This window comes from Aphelocoma coerulescens, chromosome 21, assembly GCF_041296385.1.
Source record: "Aphelocoma coerulescens isolate FSJ_1873_10779 chromosome 21, UR_Acoe_1.0, whole genome shotgun sequence".
Classification (NCBI taxonomy): Eukaryota; Metazoa; Chordata; class Aves; order Passeriformes; family Corvidae; genus Aphelocoma; species Aphelocoma coerulescens.
Window position 1 is genome coordinate 2493656 of NC_091034.1, and position 19855 is coordinate 2513510.

Genomic DNA, 19855 nt, shown 5'->3' on the forward strand with positions numbered 1-19855 from the left:
GGAACACCCGTTGCTGCACTGAGACAGAGTATCAAGAAGGTGCAGGCTCTGACCAGGCGAAAGCTGCCGCCTCCTCAAAGAGAGAGATGGGGACAGGATGGGGTAGAGGGTGAACCAAAGCAATGGTACCAGTTCTGGAGACTGGGAGAAATAGCTGCAGATGCAGTTGGACTGCAGCTCTCTGTGCAAATCCCAAAGCAGTGCCAACATGTAACAGAAACACCCTCCTGCCATTGCAGCCAGATGATGTGGGCAGAGACTGGCAGCAACAGCATCAAGAGGTGCCCAGGAGCAGCCTGACAAGGAGCAGCCTGAGAAGTGGCTGCAAATAGTGCCTGAGAGCCCTTCTGTGGCTCTTAGCATTGAAAAATTTGGCATTGCTCAGCAAAGACCCCCAGCTTTTCCCCTGCTGCAGGACGGCACAGGCCCATCCCTGAGTTCCTCTGAGGGGTCTGCAGCAGTAGACCTGCATCAGCAGGAAGGTGTTGAGGGAAAATATAGTAAGATGGGACAGGTAAACTGCACCTACATGAAAAGTCTGGAATGGGCTCCCCCCAGAACCTATGAGTAGCCAGAAGCAAAATGTGTTGATTCTGATTAAATTGCAGAAAATAGTTTAAATGCAACAGAAGTCCTTTGCACAATCCAAGACATAAAAGACAGTTTTGGACACCAGATTTCCAGGCCACCTTCTTCTGAAGAAGCAGAGGCATCTTCCAGATCCAGAGGATCCTCAGCTGCAGGGAAAGGGCCCTGGGAGCCTGTGATGCTGGATCTCAGCCCCTCTGGGCTGTCTGCAGAAGCAGGGAAGAGGGAGAGCAACATGTATTAAGCAGACTAGCTTTGTGCCAGAGCAGAAAAGCCCCTGAAGCAGCTGCTGCACCACAGCTGGAGCAGAGAGCCTGCCCTGAGCAAGGCAGACCTTGCTGCCATGCAGCAGGTATCATTTGACCCTTACTGGCTGGGTACTGTGTCGCCCCCCTTCATTTCAAGAGACAAAGAGAGGAGACGGTTTCTTCCTCCTGAAAGATAAATGCCTCCAGATTGTAGCCACTCGACAGGTCCACTAAAATTCATCAGTTCTGACTTGAAATGAAAGCTGTAATAAATCTCCCCATCGAATAGGAGATCAAAGGCAGATCATTAGAGCTCTTGGATTACCCAGTGAGAGTGCACTTCCATCAGCCACTGTGCTGCCGGTCCCCCGTGTCCAGAACGACCCCTTTGACTGTGCAGCTTTGACTAAAGAAAAGGATAATTTCCCTATGAGAAGGTCTGGGTTGTGCCCCTATCCTCTGCCCACCTGTTCCCCGACTGCTCTCAGACAGCTCTGTGTGGCTCATGGCCACATCCTTGGCAGCTACAAGAAGAGAGTGGGACATTGCTCCATTCCACAGGCACAGCAGAAGAACTCAGTGTTGGCCCAGCCCTCAGGGAAAGCCGTTCCCCACATCACAAACCTCCTGCATCTTCTTTCCAGGGAAGGAAAGTCCTTCCCAAGATTTGGGAACTATCCCAGCTCAGCTGCTCTCCTTTAATTAAAGGCAGACCTCAAAACTGCAAGGTAGAGCCCTGCAACCCTTCAGTGGGACCAGGTGTCTGTGTCACTCCTATCTCTGGAGGGGTGTAGGATGTTGTGCTGGTTTTTCACTCTGTTCTGTGGATTCCCAGCAGGAATCAGGAGCAATCTCAGCCTCTCAAAACATATTTGTTGGCAGCAGCCTATGATATGGCCATGGTCTCAATAGGCTCCACAGGGAAAATGTCCCCCTTTCCTAAATCTGTGTGGGTTAACCCCTTCTCTCTGCTTGGACCATGAGATCCCAAACTCAGCCAGTCCCCTGGGCTTCCTGCTTTCTCATTTCACCCTCCGTGGCCATGTTCACACATCGAAGTTGGCATCTGCATGTGGGTACAGGGGAAGGCTGTGCAGCAGGAGCATAAGGTAAAGGAGGCTTCAGGCTGCAGGTGGTGGCATCCTATCAGCAATACAGCTGCTGGTCCACCCTTCCTGGCTCCTTGGTCCTGCTGGGGAGGATCTTCTCCCAGCCTAATGCTGATCTGGTGAGACAGTTGTGCCTAAGCCAGCTGGAGGATGCTGGAGAGCGAATTCTCTAAATAGTTTCATTTCTGTAACAGCGTAAGGAAAGTAGGTCTTTTCCAATGCCCTGGCCTGTGGACTGCTAGATTTTCATCAGAACAAGCTGGCAAACATCATCTGATGTCCCCGGCTCAGCACAGTTGGGAGCCAGACTTTGCTCCAGGTGCAGCAGAGCTGGATCTGGGCTATGGGCTGCATGCCCAGCAGTGCCTGGGGACAGCGAGGGGACCAGGCCCTGCAGAAACCACACAGAGGGAACTTTATCTCCGTGCAAAACGTGTTGCATATGACAGAGTGAATTTCATCCCTGGAGAGATTTTTTTTCCCCTGAGACCAGGTTTGCTGAGCTTAGGTCTGAAATGAGGGACCATAATAAGTCCATTAACTACAGAGGAGTTATCCTGAGCACACAGTTTGACCTGTGATCCCTCATTTTACAAAGGGCTAAACACAGAGAGGCTGTAGCAGTGGAAGTGAGAGAACCTCTGCCATTTTGCACGGCTGTGATGTGAAAATCAGTGCTGGGGTGAAAGTGGGGTTATGTGGGACTTATTTCACTGACTGAAACACATGGTCCTGGTAATCAAGCTTCTCAAGCTGTAGCTGCTCTTCCATTGTGCAGGATGGGGCATGGGGCATCTTACACCAAAGGGTGTCTGGGGTCATGGAGTATGTGTGTTGGGGGTGTCCCATAACATGGGGAGTCCTGCACTTGGGTGTCCTGTGATACACCCAACCACACAAGGTATCCTCAATTGCAGGGTATCCCAGAGAATGGGAAGTCCTGACGACCCAGGTGTTGATACAAGACAAGTAACTGAGAAGAAACACTTTGGATGGATTTTTACTGGGTACCAGCCTGGCTGGCTGCAGGCAAATGTCTGCAGCTGGGCAGAAAGCAAAAAAAAAACGGTCCCAGCACTGGGGCTCCAATAATGAAGAAACAACCCTGCAATTTGTAGCTGAGCCCAGGGTTTTGGAAGCCCATCCTGTGGCTTTTGAAGTGCAAACCAGCACAACACCCCCCATTGCCCAGCTCACCCTGGGAACAGCCCCAGCCCTTTATGTCACCTCCAGCACAGAAGGTTTCCTGGACCCCCGAGCAAAGCCCCCACTGGACACTCGCACAGACAAAACTGCTGAGCAAGATCAAACACAAACCATTCCCCAGGCTCCCCCCCACCTTCTCCAGCTGCCCGATAATCCCTCCAACTGAAAGGGAACCTGAACCCTGAGTGGTTTCATGCACTGGGAAATGGAGTTGAGCCCCCGAACCCTCTTTGTGCTGGGATAATGGTCCTGGTGCCTTCCATCCCCACACTGTCCCACTCCCCACTGGCACCAACCAGCCGGGAAGATGAGCTCTGGAGCTGTCACCGCTCTGAGCTTCAATCCAGCATAAACCAAACTTTTTGTTTAAGGTAGTAGTTTAAAAGAAAAAAAAAAAAAAAAAAAAGGCAGCATATGTCTTTGATCTTGAATAAAGCTTTTATCACAGCGCCTTCAGTCCCGGTGAGCGAAGGGGATTATCTTTCTCTCGAACAAAAGTTCACCTCCCGGTGCAGGTCAAGGGAGGAAGATTTCACTGGAGTGGGAGGCGTTTTCTCCAGGGCATTCACCTCAAGTCTGGCAGGCAGCTGCTCCCAGGGAAACCTTTTTATGAGCTAACCTACTGCCTCAAATCCTTTCACATGCAAAGGAAACAAAAATAAGAACCCTCCAAAAGAAAGAAGCGGGCGCAAACTCCCTGACAATCATTGCCAGCCTCATTTAGCAGCAAAGACCTCAGCCAAGCATCCTGCCAGCTATCCTAACAGCCAGTGAACAGCCAGGACTCAGGAAAGTCACTTGAGGCTGTGTCCTAGCCCAAACCCAACCTGTATGCAACCAGAGTAGGGACTGGATTTAGCCTTGTGCGTGGTCTGGTCTGGATCTGGCCAAGGGTGTCCCCATCATGCTGCTCCCGATGGTGGGCAGGCTGGATCCATGAGGATCATCCCTTTCCCCACAACAGGTTAATGTCAGAGGTGTTTGCTGCCTGTAATGGGGCTCATTACCTGTGCTCTGGGCAGCCTCCCTGCCCTCACCTGCCCTGCCTATGCATCAGGCAGGCAGTGCCAGATAATGGGATTTACAGCCTCAAAACTGCTGCCTGTTCCCAAGATCTGGCAAGAGCTGGGGGCAGGAGGCAGCATCCCCAGCACACTGTAACCTGTCCATGGAGGCACACAGGTATGGCAGGGCTGCCTGAGGTGCAGCACCCACCTCCACTCTCCACTCTCATGGGGAGCCATGGGGAGCAGGGTGCTGCTGGCTGCCTGGTGAAGGAAGGGTGCTGTGGTGGAGGCCCAAGTTCTCCCTCTCCCAGGACATTAACTGAAGTGACAAATATGCTTTGACATCAATTATGTTGCTTTCTTGTTCAGCCAAGAAGTAATTAACTTAAGTGAAGCAATTAGGTAAGGTTATCAAGTGAGGTTTGCGGTACCTTAAACAAACAGCTAATTGGGCTGGGAAGGAGTGGAGATAAGAGGGGATAGGATGACACTCCCAAAAGGGACCTGGGGATCCCCAAGGGCTGAGGCTGTTGCAGGCATCAGTTCATGCGACGGGGATGTATGGAGTGAAACATCCCTCCTCCCATTCGTAGCTCTGAAATTGTCCCTGCTGCTCTTCTCAGGACACAGGCAAGAAGAAAAGACACAGCCCCAGGGGTCTGGTAAGAGCAGAGGTAGGAGATGAAGTGATCAATGGGGACCCCCACTGTGTACAAGAGACTCGGACAAGCAGGTCTCAAAGCATTTGCTGATAATAACAGGTGAGGCAGAGGATGGAGATGGACACTCAGTGATGGATTCCCTGCAGGGGAAGTGTCTCATTCCCAGCCTTCTCCACTAGAGGAGCAAGAAGGGCTGGGGTATTCTGCTGGAACAGATGGTCACAGGGATGGTCACTGTCCCATGGAAAGGTGGGACGGTGGCATGGAGAGAAGTGCCATGGCCCAGAAATGCTCCTGGAAGCCCCTCTGCTCCCAGGACCCATCACTTTACAAAAGACTTAAAATTCTGAAAACAGTCTCTCAAGAATGACAGAGAGTCAGCACAGCCATGCCAGGCACCAGCCCCCTGTCATGTGTGGAAATGGATGGTGTGTCCTCCAGCCAGTGCCACCCCCTCGGGCAGTTGGCACAGCCACACCGCACTGGGGCACGGTCACTGTTCAAAGACCCTTTCAGATTATTTTCTCCATGGTGCATCCAGTCTACTGCCCTGCCTTTCAAGGCAATGAACTGCTAAATTTTAAGATCTTATTTCCAGATTTCAGCAGAATCCATGGCACAATCTGCTTTTAAAGGTTGCTAAGGTGTCGAATCAAAATGCAATACTATAAATCATTAATGCACCCCTGTGTCGCAATGAAGCTAGAATATTTTAATCACTGAATAATGAAGTCAATACTCACAAATCTCAGCTGTCGTTAGAAGATTCACATGCCTCCGTGCACCCTGCTGGAGAGGAAATTTTGCAAGTGGACTGGATTTGCCCAGAGGAAGTGCAGGCAGGAGCACTGCAGCAGCAGTGGGACACGAGTGGGTGGGTTTTGCAGCTCAGTTTTGTGACCAGCAGTGAGTCAGCAGCCTGCTTTGAGCAGCATGATGGACTTTTTACAAGGGCATGTAGTGATAGAGCAAGGGAGAATAGCTTGAAACCGAGAGACGGAAAATTTAGATTAGATATTAGGAAGAAATTCTTCCCTGGGAGGCTGGTGAGGGCCTGGCACAGGCTGCCAGAGCAGCTGTGGCTGCCCCATCCCTGGAAGTGTCCAAGGCCGGGCTGGACAGGGCTTGGAATAACGTGGGCTAGTGGAAGGTGAACATAGGGGGTGGAATGGGATGAGCTTTAAGGTCCTTCCAACCCAAACTTCTTTGGGATTCTGTGATTGCTAAAAGAAAGAAACTAGATCTAACCCATGACATGGTTCCTGGTAGGAATAACAGTAGCTGGAGCATTTACAGCTTGGATGAGCAATGGGGTTTTGAAGTGAACACTACCAGGCTGCTCACGTTGGTACCAGGAGAGTTTTGTCCACTCCCATTGAGGACAGCCCAGAGTGGGAATGTCCTGCACCCAGGACCAGACACCATCCTAGAGCTGGAAAAGCCCTGGAGACAACAGTGTGGAGAGAACCAGAAAGGGCAGATCCGGAAGCTGGTGAACAGAAGGCAGAAGGGCAAAGTTAGAACAGCTCTGTGAATGCTGGGAGATGCCTGCAGGCAGCAAGAGCCACTGTGTCCCCAGCACAGATGGAGGATGTGGCTTGGAGCTGCAGCAACTGTGCGGGTGGGAGGAGGCTTGGCCCTGCCAGGGAAAAGGGGAACAGGCATCAGGCACTACCAAGTAACACCAGCTTCCTCAAAGTAAGGAAACCCCTGGAATTACAGCATCAGGATGGCAAACAGCCACAGCCAGCACAGAGGCTGAACACAGAGAGAAGGGCTGATGTCTCTGCCTGCCCCTGGTTAGGATATTCACAGTGATGCACTGCTCAGGTGTGTGGTCTCATCACTTCTGGGACATACCTCGTCGTGTCTTGCACTGTGACAGCAAGCCTGAGGCCCCAAAACTGCATCCAGCTGGGTGTCTGAGTACTCATGGAATCTGCATGGTCAGATGAACATCACCGGGATGAGAGGGACAGAGGGACAGAGGGACAGAGGCCCAGGAGAGAGGGACCCATCACTTGATTCCTCCAGAGCTGGGTCCAAATCACATTAAGACAGAGCTGGTGGGACCTGTGGGAAATGGAATAGGTGAGAAACTGCCTCTTTGTTTCATCATAAAAGGAGAAGCAGTCATAACAGTGCTCTCACAGGGCTACTGCAGTGGGCACAGAGCTGTCAAATGGTCACCTGAACCACAGGAAACTTCCCTGGCTTTGCACAGAGCAGACCAAAGTACCGCACACCCTGGATAAGTGGCAAAATTTTCAGATATTGTGTCAGATATTCTTCCCTCAGGAACCTGGTGAGACAAATTGTCTACCTTGAGTTGTCCTGCTCCATCCTGTCTCGGCAGTAGGATTGCACTGGAGCCCACACTTAAAAGTCTTTTGGGTTTGGTCCATTTTTTCTCTAGCTAAAAAATGGAAGCAGCACTCTTGAGTTCAGGGTTTACTTAGACTGGAGAGGGACATTTTCAAGGGCATGTAGTGACAGAACAAGAAGAAATGGCCTTAACGTGAACGAGGGTGGATTTACATTGGATATTAGGAAGAAAATCTTCCCTGTGAGGGTGGGGAGCCCCTGGCACAGCTTGTTCAGAGAAGCTGTGGCTGACCCTGGATCCCTGGCAGTGTCCAAGGCCAGGTTGGACAGGGCTTGGAGCAATCTGGTAGAGTGGAAGGTGTCCCTGCCCATGGCAGGGGGTGGAACTGGGTGGGCTTTTAGGTCCCTTCCAATTCAAACTATTGTACGGTTCCATGATAGTTCTCTGTTCTAGTTAGAGAAACACAGCCAATGCCATGGATTCAATCCTCAGGGGAAAAGTTGAAAAGATCTGTTAAAATTTCCAATCACAGAATCGCAGAGTAAGTGGAGGTTGGACAGAAGCTCTGAAAATCACCTAGTTCACCACAACCCCCTCCTCAAATCGTTGCTGTGCCTTTTTCTCCCAACTTCACTAAGCCCTCGGAGATTTCACACTGGTGGAGCTGGTCATGGCTCAGGGTATAACAGCACAAGAGGCACAGCAGGACACACAGGTGGCATCCTTCTATGGGTGACATCAACATCAACAGTGCCCATCTGTCCTGGGTTGCAGTGTATTCTATTACCATCCTCATGAGCTGTTGAAACCAGGTGGGGCAGTGTTTCCTTGCCCCCTCCTTCTGGACTATCTTCTGTTAATGAGCCCATCAGCGCCTGGCCTCATGACTCATCATCCCATTGTGAGATGCTCCACCCAGAAGGAGGAACCAAGCATTCCATCCTGGATATAATCTGAGATTCCCAACACCACAGACACCCTTTCCACTGGATTCCCTGAGGACAGGAGCACACAGCCACCACTGGACCTTCCGAGGCAGAGCAGCCCCTTCTACAGGATAACTGCTTCGACAGAACCACATCCACCACTTCAGGAGGACTGCAGCCACCATCTTATCGGACTGCTACCGCCCCCCTGACTAACAGGGTGTCAGGTTGTATCCTGACTCTGTCACTTTAACCCAGTGTTTTCTGCCTTTTTTTTAAAATTTCCCTATTAAATTGTTATTCTGACTTGGTGCCTCCCACTGGTTTGTTTTCAAACTAGTACACCACAGATATCACTTCTGCTTCACTCTTTTTGAGGTCATGATTTAACAGTTGGTGCTTCCTGGAATGGCTCCCCTAGATAAGAGGGGCCTGGAGCAAGTCCTGCCAACCAATCCCTAAATTCATTCCAACTTGGACAACACCATAGGCTTTGCAGCAGTGTAACAGGGTTTGGCCCTCCAACATTGATGGCCAAAATACTTACTTAAAATCTGAGGGGATACAGTGATCCAAAGGGATTTCTTTCCCCTTCAGGCTGCTGCAGAAGTGTTCAGGTGGGTGGCAGAGGATTTTCACCTTTAGTGCATGAGTCCAGTCACCTCAGAAGAGGGGACCCTGAGTGAGCTGGACCAGCATGGCAAATCCCATTTCTTCATCAATTTTCTTGAAGGATGCTCTGGAGGTAGCTGGGTGTATGTATTCATGTGAGCAAGGGATATTAGAGACTCATGCAGTGAGATTATAACCAACACCAAAGGTTGTTGTCTCCTAAACCCCTCTTTTAAGGCGTTAACAACTTAAAAACAAAACAAGAACTCTTTGTGCTGGAGATGTCTCAAGCTTCATCACACGCAAAAGGTTTTTTTGGGGAAACCTGAGCCAAAAATCTCTGTGACTGTGTTCTGCATTATCTGAGTTTGTATTAAAAAAAAAAAAAAAAGTGAGGCGGGGGAAGCGCTCTGTGGTAATACTGTTTGTCATAATCCTCTTCTTCCATCATCCTGCCCAGCAACAGCTGCTTGGCTCTGCCCCTGCCCCTCCTCTGAGAATAGGCTCATGTGTGCACTTTCCTGCTCTCCCCATTCCCACTGGAGCCATCCAGTGTCCTGATCCACCTGTGTATGCAAGATGCCCTCCTAGACCATCCCTTGGGCAGGCAGCTGGAAACTCCTGCCCCGCATCACCTCCCTGCTGCCTCCAGGGCAGACTGACCAGGCTGATTCCCCAGTGCTCAGTGCCAACAGGGCCATCAGCAATGCCAGGACAAGGCAGGAAGCAGACAGTTATTCTGGCCATGATTCCAAAGGGGTGTGAGGGGAAACCTCATCCAGTCTATCCAGCACATGCAGTACAGAGGGTAGACTCAGCAGCAGAGCTCACTGAAGTCAGGGAGGGACATGGCATGGCGGGCAGGGCCAGAAGAAAGTGGAGCAACCCCTCAATGAGCAGAGACCTGCCCCAAACATATGAGAGCAGAGGGTGGGGATAGCTTCCCCTCAGCGCAGGGAGGGAGACTGCCCCAGCTCTCATGACTGCCCCAAATTAAACAGCTTCTGCAGGTGAAACTGCCAAAGGCTTGTTCGGGGTCCTCAGAGCTCCAGCAGTGTGGTTTCCTTCAAGGCACTGCCATCAGTGCTGGGGCTTAGCGAGGCACAGGGCCAAGCCAGCAGAGGTGCTCCGAGGATCAGAGATCACTGGAGATGCCCATGTCTGAACCTTAGGGCCTAGTCAGTGTCCCCAAGGGATGAGAAGATCCTACAACCCCTGCTGAAGTCCACCACAAGCTTGGGGCTCCGTTCATCCCCCTGACCTGCAGCCATTGATTCCAGCTGCTTTTTCCTCTTTCTGCTTCCCATCATGGCAGACAGGAGTTTCCATATTTAAACCAACACCACTTAGCCCCTCCTCAAATTACAGGTCTGAGTAATCCCCCCAGCCCAGGGGAAGGGATTTTTCCCAACAGGAGACCTCTCCCTGCAAGCATCTGGCCTGAGCACAGCCCCAGGAACAAGCTTGTGACACAGAAAAAGGAAATTGTGTTCGATCGCTCTGGCAAGGTGAGCTGCCTGCTCCCTGAGGGGAGAGGGAAGCGTGGGACCCCTGCCGGTGTCGCAGGGTTCTGGAAGGGGGAGAGCAGCCCGGCAGGCTCAGGGACAGGAGCGCAGCAGTCGGCAGTGTGTGGGGCTGCCCCAGGGCTGTGTCCCACATCCCTGCATGGGCCATGGCTGACACATGGAGGAGTGCAGGGACCCTGAGCACCCCATTGCTTCCTAGAGCTGCTCCAAGATGCTCAAAATAATCTCTGGAGTGTCTGCAATTCTCTGCCAAGTGCTGAATCATCTTCCTGCAATGTTTGCATTAGGAATGCAGGAGTGGTAGAGCCCTTTGCAGAGAGAGCCAGGGAGGTGGGGACAGGTACTGGCACCGAGCAAGGAGAGTATCAGCAAGAACGTGCTCCCTGTGCTACCTGCTCTTCTGGCCCTCCTAAGTGCCAACATTTGGCAAACACCTGGGCACATTCCAGAGGGACACAGGCAAAGAGTCTGGACACATGGCAATGCTGAGGGTTTGGTTTCATCATCATGACATGAGTCACTGTGAGCCCCCAAAGCAAGTCCAGCCTGTCCTCATCCTCCACTAGAGCTGTAGGGAGACCCAACCTCACTTGTGCAAAGCTCCTGGAATCCCAAATCCAATCTCCTACCATGGGTTCCCATCAGCTGCATCAGCTCCTGGCCAGCTGTACCACCAATGATCTGAACCAGCTCATTGGGGGAACAGCAATGCCTCGCCTTTAAAACAAAAAAACCCTCAGAACCACAGAGAAATACATGAGTAAAAGGGGTGCATTTATTTAGACTTTGACAGAAACTTTGATAGAATCCTACACTGAGGGATTTGAAATATTTCAGCATATCCTGATTACACACAAGGACACGAGAACTCGTGTGAGTTTAATAGATCTACTGAGATGTGGCAGATAGCAAAGGATTATCTGGGTTAGTCCATGTGAGAGGCTGGAGGGAGCTGTGGAGGGAATTCACTGCTCACAGAGACTGGCTGTGTGGCAAGGGGAACGCAGTGTTGATAAATGGGAGTTCACCCTCACCATGGGGATCATCTGACCTGCTCCTGAGTACCACCAAACTCACCATCATCTATAACCCCACTGGAGAAAGCCCTGTGTCTACTGGACAGCTCAATAATAACAGCTTTAATAATGCTCAGAGACAAAATAAACAACTTCAGGTCTGAAGTGCTATGTACTGAACCAAGGTGATGTTAGTGTGGCATTAAGATCAACTGATCAGGCAGCTCTGCTCTAAGCAATGTCTCACTGGACCCTCTGAGCTGGAAAATATAAAAAGAACACAAGTTGGATAAAGAGAACAACCCCCACACTTATAATTCCCAAGGGATCCTTCCAGCCATCCCACCCATCTACCCAGCACAGAGCCCTCCTTGTGACTCCTGCAGAAGGCCAGAATGGGAATTATTTACCTACAGCTGTAGACTTTCCAGTCTCTACAGAGAGCAGAGCACGGACAGGCATATGTCAAGGGGTGCCACCTCCCCAGGATGAGCTTTGGGAAGAAGGCCTGGGTGATGGCAGACCATGGAAAGGTGGGTGGAGGGCTGGGGTGAGCCTGCAGGGAGACCTAGTCCAGGTGAAGGACAGCAAAAGGAAGGGACAAGGGTGGCTGGTGAGGGCTGGAGCTCAACTCTTCCTTACCAAAGTGCTGGCCAGAAGGCCAAGGTCATTGAGTAGGTGACATATGGCCTTGGCCTCCTTGGGCAGAGAAAGCCAGATTCACATGTCAGGGAAAGACATCATCACACCCATCAGCAGGTTCAGCACAGCTGGAGGGGCATGGATTATCTCCCCAGGCAGCCTGAAACCTGAGGCAGGGCTCTACTCACCTTACCTCAGCCAAGAGGAGGAGGGCAAACTCCATCTCCAGCAGGAAGCCTCCAGTGGGTGGAAGACCTGTGGGCTGAGACAATTTTGCACAGTCCCAAGCTACATCTAATCTATCCAGACAGACTCATTTGTTGGCAGCTCCTTTGTGCTGCTAGCGAGGATGTGCACACCAGACCCATCCTGGCCAGCCCTCCCCATCAACAGGAGGCTCTGGGGCCAGCAGGAAAAGGTCTGGGAGGCACAGAGAAGAGCTTTCCATATGCTGCAGGGCTCTAAGCATCCCTGACCCATGGGCTGAAGGAATATAGGCCAACAAACTTGACCCTGAGCTCCCTGGGAGCAAGACAGGGACTGACTGCTCCTGTTTAGAAGTGGAAAGGTCACTGTCTGGACTGCCCGCAATGCTGGGCATCTCCAGGGTGTCCAAGACAAGGGAAATAAGGCAAATCTAAGCATTTGTGCTCTGCACAGATGGGCCCTGACTAGTGTTGATGCCCTTCAGCACTTGCCAGAGAGCAGAGATGGCAGCGAGCACCAGCACAGGGGTGAAGGCTGCCACCAGTTCACTCCTCAGCCATGCCAAGCAGTGTGAGCTCCTTCACCCTTGTGCTCGATGGCAGATTTCCCACCTCTTGACTCGTGCTGGTAGTTGTTTTCTGCACAGCCTCCAGTTCATCATTTACAGGTCACATGCTGCCGTGGGTGAGCAGCTGTAGGCAATGACGTGTCATTCCAGCAACGCTCAGAGCAGGGGCAGCAGGGAATGCCTTCTGACCTGCCAAAAGCAGCTCCTAAAGCCCCCAGACATCACTCAGGGCTCTGCACGCCTCCAGTTCTGACCAGCAACCCTCAGGACACTGTCACGCATCCTGACCAGTCCCCTCCTGTCCCCACACAGCCAGCGTTGCTTCTTCCCAGGCACATGGCCTGACATTTAGCAGTGCTGAGCTGCTCAACTGTGCCCATGTGCTGGGCAATTCAGATCCTACTGCTCCTTACTGCTCCTTTAGCCTCTGTCTTAGCAAGGGCTTTCTGTTTCCTTGCAGGTCACAGAAACCGGTGCCATGGCCCGACCCATGGGTGTGTCCCAGCCCCACTCCCATTGTAGATGAGAGCTCTGTACCACAACTTGAACAAAGCATCCATGTGTCTGCTATTATATGGACTAAGAACTACACTTTATCAGGTTTGCTTAACATGATTAGAAGTCTGGGTAGATTTCCTGCTTTGAATGATCATAAATGGTGCAGGGAAGGAAAAGCGAGAGCTTCTGCTTCCAATAAAATGAATTACTGTGCTAACACAGGAAATCAGGAATTGTGGTGACTTACTGAAGAAGGCCCCATGCAGCTGATGGTGCTGGGGGCTCAGGCACATAAATTGAAGCTGGAGAGGCAGTGAGTACCCATCAGCCAGCCTGCTCCTCCCCAGGACAGAAGGTTACCAAGCCCATCTCCCGGGGACACACCTCAGATTTCACTGTCTGCAGCAAACCACCAAAATTTGGGAAAGTCCCTCTGGCTGCTGAAGCATCTCATGTCTGTGCTGTGAAAGGGCACTCAGGTTTGCTGAGCCGGATGGAGGCCGTTGGAGACATCACTTCCCTTTTCCAGTGCCTCAATTCACTGGGATCATGCTGGCAGCCTGCCAGATCAATAATAAAATTTGCCAGGACATCAGCATCATCTGGGGCTGCCAAGGCTTGTCCAAATCACAAGGAAGGTTTTCAGACCACTGGTACCCATTCTTCTCCTGCTCTACCCCACAAGAGGCTTGAAGGAACATCCAAACTGCCGCCGTGCTTCCACCACCGCCATCCCTCACTTCTGGGCAAGCAGCAGATCTTTCCACCTAATTACAGACAGGTTGGATTTAAAAATAATAAAAACCTTAACCCCAAAACGAAGCCTAGAGCACTGAATTTGCATAAACTTATAAAATAACACCTGAGGGCTGTGAAACACCACTTTGCATGGGAAATGTCTAGTGAGGGCTCCTCAGGGCATTACTGTACCCAGGGCACTCTGCTCTCTTCCAAAGGATCCCCCAGCAATGGGACAGACACCGGCTCACAATGGGGAGCTGTGCAGAAAACAGACATTTCCCAATGGCCACAGGCTTAGTCCTGCACCCTAAATGGCACCAATTAATGCAAGATTGTGCTGGTCTTGGCTGGGGTGGAGTTAACTGTCTTCATAGTGGCTGGTGTGGGGCTGTGTTTTGGATTTGTGCTGAACACAGGGTTGATAATACAGAGATGCTTTTGTTGTTGCTGAGTGGGGCTTACACAGGGCCAAGGCCTTTTCTGTTTTTCGTAAGGCCATGCTGGGGAAGAAGTTGGGGGTGCATGGGAGGCTGGGAGGAGGCACAGCCAGGACAGGTGATGCAAACTGACCAAAGGGATATTCCAGGCCACATGACATAATGCTCAGTATATAAAGCTAGAGGGAAGAAGGAGGAGGGGGGGGCATTTGGAGTGATGGCGCTTGTCTTTCCAAGCTGCTGTTCCATGGGATGGGGCCCTCCTCTCCTGGAGGTGTTGAATACCTGCCTGCCCATGGGAAGCAGTGAATTAATTCTGTTTTTCTTGCTTGTGTGTGTGGCTTTTGGTTTCCCTATTGAACTGTCTTTATCTCAACCCACAAGTTCTCCAGCTTTTACCCTTCCAATTCTCTCTCTGATACCGCTGGTGGGGGAGTGAGCGAGCAGCTGGAAGGGGTTTGGCTGCTGGCTGGAGTTAAACCAGGAGACGTATAAATCACAGAATCATAGAATGGTTTGGTTGGGAAAGGACCTTAAAGCTCATCCAGTCCCACCTCCTGCCATGGGCAGGGACACCTTCCACTACACCAGGTTGCTCCAGGCCCTGTCCAACCTGACCTGGGACACTTCCAGGGATAGGGCAGCCACAGCTGCTCTGGGCCACCTGTGCCAGGGCCTCCCCACTCTCACAGGGAAGAATTCCTTTCTAATATCCATTCTAAATCTACCTTCTCTCAGCTTAAAGCCATCCCCCTTTGTCCTGTCACTCCACCATTACCTGATCAAACATCCTCCATGGGATGTCACTTCCCAGTTTGTTACAGGCACTCTGCCCTTTCTCCAAAAACATCCAAAAACAGGAGGACACAATGAAGGTCAGGATGGTCTCATGCTCCAGCCTGACCTTACAACAGTTTCTCTGCTTCCTTAGAGGATGGCACCAAGGTCAAGAGGGGTACAGGATGCCCCAAAACCCAACAGGTCACCCAGCACCCAGGACAAGACTTGAAAAAAATAATGTTTTCAAAACCCAAGGATTTTTCCTTCCAGAAAATAGCTTCACATGAAATTCCGCAGCTACATCTCTCCTTCTCCATGTTTTATTTCTACAGAAAAAAGAAAAAAGGCAGCATAACAAGGAATCACCAGCAATCACTATCTCCAGTGCGGTGCACACCAGACCAGGACGTGTCCTGGGAAATGCATCTCCCTCCCGGGTAGTACATATGTGTTGCTAACACTGCAATTTGCTCTGCCGTGCACATCTCATCCATCAAGAAGGAACTGGAATGGGGGGATGTGAGTTATTACCTCCTCATAATGATATGGGAGATGCTCAATGGGCTCTGTAAAGCTGCAGATCTCTTGCTGGGTGTGTGCTGCTGGCAGGACTCTGCTGAGGATACGTTCACACAGGATCTTGCTGGGCAGAAAGGCAGGAGAGATGGTGTTGGGGTTTTTAGTTTAGTCCTAGTTTTTTTCTGTTAAAGGAATTTTTTCCCATAGCATGTTGCTAGGAGATAAATGGCCATACTTGAGAGGAGATAGCCATACTTAAGAAAGACAAAAGGGCCCGGCCAGGCTTTTGTTCTCACCTGGCGGGCAGTTCAGTTCGCTCTCAGCGTCTGGAGGGAGAAGGTGCAGAGAAAGGAGCTGCTGGTTCCCGTTTTTCGGCGTCTTTCCTTTCTGCTGGAAACAACACCGGGGATCCCAAAGCTGCTTTCCCTGCCCTGCTGGAGCCTGGGCTGCGGCCGCCCTGCACCGCTGCTGCTTCGAGCCTTCGCTGCATTGTAGCCGTGCTTACCCTGCCTGCCTGGAGCCCCGGGGGGTTCCCCTTTTGGATACATCTCGTCTGCCACCCGGGATTTGTGTTTGTGCCTGCCGCTCCAGCCTACCAGTCCAGCCTGCTGTTTCCGGGAACCCGGGACCAGCTGCCCACCGGTTTGTGGAGCTCCTTTGTTCCATCCTTCCCCGGGATCCCAGGGCATCAGAGCAGCCACGTGCTTCCCGAGCTCGCTCCGGAGCGCCCCCTGCAGCCGCGGGGGAACCATCGCACCTGCCCTGCTCACCGGGAGCCGCCAGCGATCCCTGCCGGCTGCGAGCGGAACTGCACCCGAAAGGAAATAGCCTGACAGCCGAGAAGGCTGGGACTGGGTTTGTGTTTGCTGTTACTGCCATAGTTATTGTTGTTTTGTTTGACTGGTTATATATCTATATATCTATATATATATATATATAGTAAAGAACTGTTATTCCTATTTCCCACATCTTTGCCTAAAGACCCTTGATTTCAAAATTATAATAACTCAGAGGGAAAGGGGTCACATCTGCCACTCCAAGGGAGGCTCCTGCCTTCCTTAGCAGACACCTGTCTTTCAAACCGAGACAGATGGCCCCAAACAGGACAGGTGAGCCTGAATCACCCCTGATGTAACACCTCCACTGTACTCTTTCAGCTGTGACAACACTCCAGCAACAGGGACCAAAGGGATCACAGCCAACAGACCCCATGCTCATGTTCTGCCCTGGCTGAGCTGCCTCTGCCCTAGGACAGGGCTAGAAATAAGGCAACTTCTCCTCAAGCCCTGTTGAACCTTTTCCCTCCCTCCACAGTTTTTCAGGAACAAAGAGAGATCATCTTCACCGTAGTGCTCCCTGCAGATATTGGCTCATACATAAAGGCCAGGACACCTGTAAAGCATTGTCTGGACAATCTATTTCCCACCCCAGGGCACTCCCACAGCCTGTGCAGGATTTCCACAGCTCCCAGCCCCCACAAAGTCAGAAAACAGAGAACAGCTTCCAATTTCACCAGCCTGTGGGACAAAATCCACTGCTTTCCTCCCAACACATCTATTCTGAAACCACCAAGACATAGGTGCTTGTTCTGTCATTATCCCCATGCTCATCCAAAGTGCCCCGCACAGTGTCCAGGCAGGCATGAGATGGGTTCCAGCAGTTCCCCCTCTGGCCTTTCTCCTCCTGGCCAAGGGGCATCCCAGGTTTTTCACCTCTTCACCTCAGCAACAGGTGCATTTTACCCTCTCCACAGGTGGCCAAGGCCCAGTTTCAGACTCTTTAAGCAGTGATATTCAGGGTTTGGAGGTGACCTGTCCGGGGCTTGGAGTTTTCCTTCAGCCTGGCAGTGGCTCAAGATTTCTCCACAGCTGGCAGCCCAGGAGCTGGGGAAGGCCTGGGAAGGCTCAGAGGAGCTTCCACAAAGGTGTTGAGGCACCTGGGCACCAGCACTAATCCTCAAGGCCTTGAGCACCATCTCCTGGTCATTCACGGATTTAGTGGCAACTTAACCTCATGCTTCCTCCATGTCACCATCCCTGCAAAGCTTAAGGGGACAAACTGTACATGGGAGCCCTTCAAGACGTGCAACAATTCAGCAGGGTCATTCATACACTTGCTGCCACACACACAAAATGCCATGAGCTCCCCCAGCCCCTCTCCTGGGAGCTCTGCTGCTCTCTTCCTCCTTCCAAGTTTTAATGGGAACAAACTCTCACACTGGCACAACCACCTTGGCATGCTCCTGTGCCACCATCTCTGCCTGGTGGCACTGAGCAGCCGGCACAAGATGCTTCTGGAAAGCTCCAATCTGTTCCCCTCCTGCGCTGCCCTGGCTCTGGGCAGCAGGATACAACAGGCACTGCTCACGGTGGGTTCCCGGGATCCAGCGGGATCACCGCTCTGTGTGCAAATATATCACAGTGGCAGAGTTCAACCTTTTGGCATGAGGAAAAGGAAGATACATGCTACCAGTCCCCTCAGAGCCACAGGAACCCTGCATCTATCTAATTGCACTTCATAATGGATTCAGCAAGCCATTAATTATCAGATTATATTTTAGGAAGCTGCAGATAAAAAAGCTTTATGAAATTTAGTCTTAAAGGAACTGGTGTGTGCAATGAAGCTGTTGCATCATGCTGGTACCAGAGAAGCAAACTTTACAGTAGGTACTGAGTGCATTTTACTAGGCAGTGCCCCGTGTGCCAGGGGAAGGTTCACATGCAGTCACAGCAGCTATCCCACACTCCAACACCTTCATTAGTGCCACGCCGCAAAGGACACTGGCACACAGGCACAGCTCCTTCCCTTTTTTCAGCATGACTCGGGTGAATTAGAGGGTGGTGGCAGATCTCAGGGCTATTTGCTCACAGAGAGGATGGATATGGCCAGACCTGCCTGGGACCCTCCTTCCTAACAGACACCCTGTTATGAATAAGCGGGGAAAGTTGGCTTTTGTAGTCCTCCATGATAAGAGTGTTTTTCTGTTAACTGCCTGTTGAATAGTTAATAGTTAATTAATTATAAGACTTACTGTTAAGTCTGTTAAGTGTTTAAGTGGTACTCCTGTTTTATGTGTCACTGTTAAACCTGTTAGTACATTAATTTTTAGGGAATGGGGATTAATTAGGCCTAGTGTTAGATCTGCTTTATGTACTAGCAACAGGCCTTGATGTGATTGACAGGGGTGGAACAATCTACAAGGTGGAATGATCTACAAGAAGGGTGTCATCTAGGATTCGCATAAAAGGAGGAACTCAGGATGCAGATTGGACTAAGACCTACCCAATCACTCGACGCACCGACCTCACTCCATTTGGAAAAACCAATCATCTAGACAACGAGCCAACATACACCAATCAAAACACCTCCAGGGGGAGGACTCTCAGAAAGAGAGTGGTGTTCTCGGGAGGGGTATAAAAAGTGACTCCCTCAGCAACTGCGGGTCTCTGACCAATCGACCCTGGTGAGGCATTGTGGGGTGGGTCCTCCTCCCTAGGGCTAGGCCAATCAGCTGATAGGAACCTTAATTGCTCTGTTACTGTTTCTGCTAATAAACCTGCCGGAGCAGAGATAAATTGGCTAATGTTTTATCCATTTACTTCACACCCACAGCAAAAATATGGATGGGATCAGATCTGTGTGGCCATCCAAGCAGTGCTGAAGTCATTTAGCACAACTCCCAGGAAGTCTCTGCTGCAGAAGAGAGACCCAGAGGTCAGCTCTTCAGCTTTGTGCTGGAAGAGTTCTCCAGCTGCACAATACAGGTGAGAGCAGAAGGAACAAAGCAGCCCTTACATCTTGCAGAAGAAGGTACCTGTGAGCATATCACTGATTCAGCCATAAAAATCTCCATCCTAAATTGTCAGAACACCTTTTTTTGGCTACCCATATCCATAAGCCCCAGCTTTGTCCTGTACCAGTCCTCTCCCCTCTGTTCACAGCAGCAGAGAATTACACCTGATTCCCGTCTTTTCCTCTGCTGCTTTATTTCTCATGTGTAGTAGTCTACCAGTGGCTGACTGCAGGGAGACTTCCCAGGCAGTGAATGAACCTCTCCTGTCCTGTGGCCATGCTGTGCTTTCTGCATGCCTGGGATTGCTTTCCCAAAGAAACCCCGGATCTCCCAGGTGGAGCAGCACACTGAGTTCCTGAACAAGCCTAGTGGATACCAGGTGCCAGGCACAGGCACCCTCCACTGTTCCTCACTTAGTTTCTTCACAAATCAAAGTGACTGTCA

At 51.1% G+C, this 19855-nt stretch overlaps 1 protein-coding gene across 1 annotated transcript in view; it reads right to left on the bottom strand.

The window, feature by feature from the left end:
- Positions 1 to 16582: 16582 nt before the first annotated feature.
- Positions 16583 to 19855, bottom strand: part of ZBTB40 (zinc finger and BTB domain containing 40) — a 49090-nt gene continuing 45817 nt past the window's right edge. The window contains 1 exon segment of the mRNA XM_069035222.1: positions 16583 to 19854. Within this exon segment, the coding sequence (XP_068891323.1) occupies positions 19821 to 19854 (34 nt within the window). The 3' untranslated portion in view covers positions 16583 to 19820.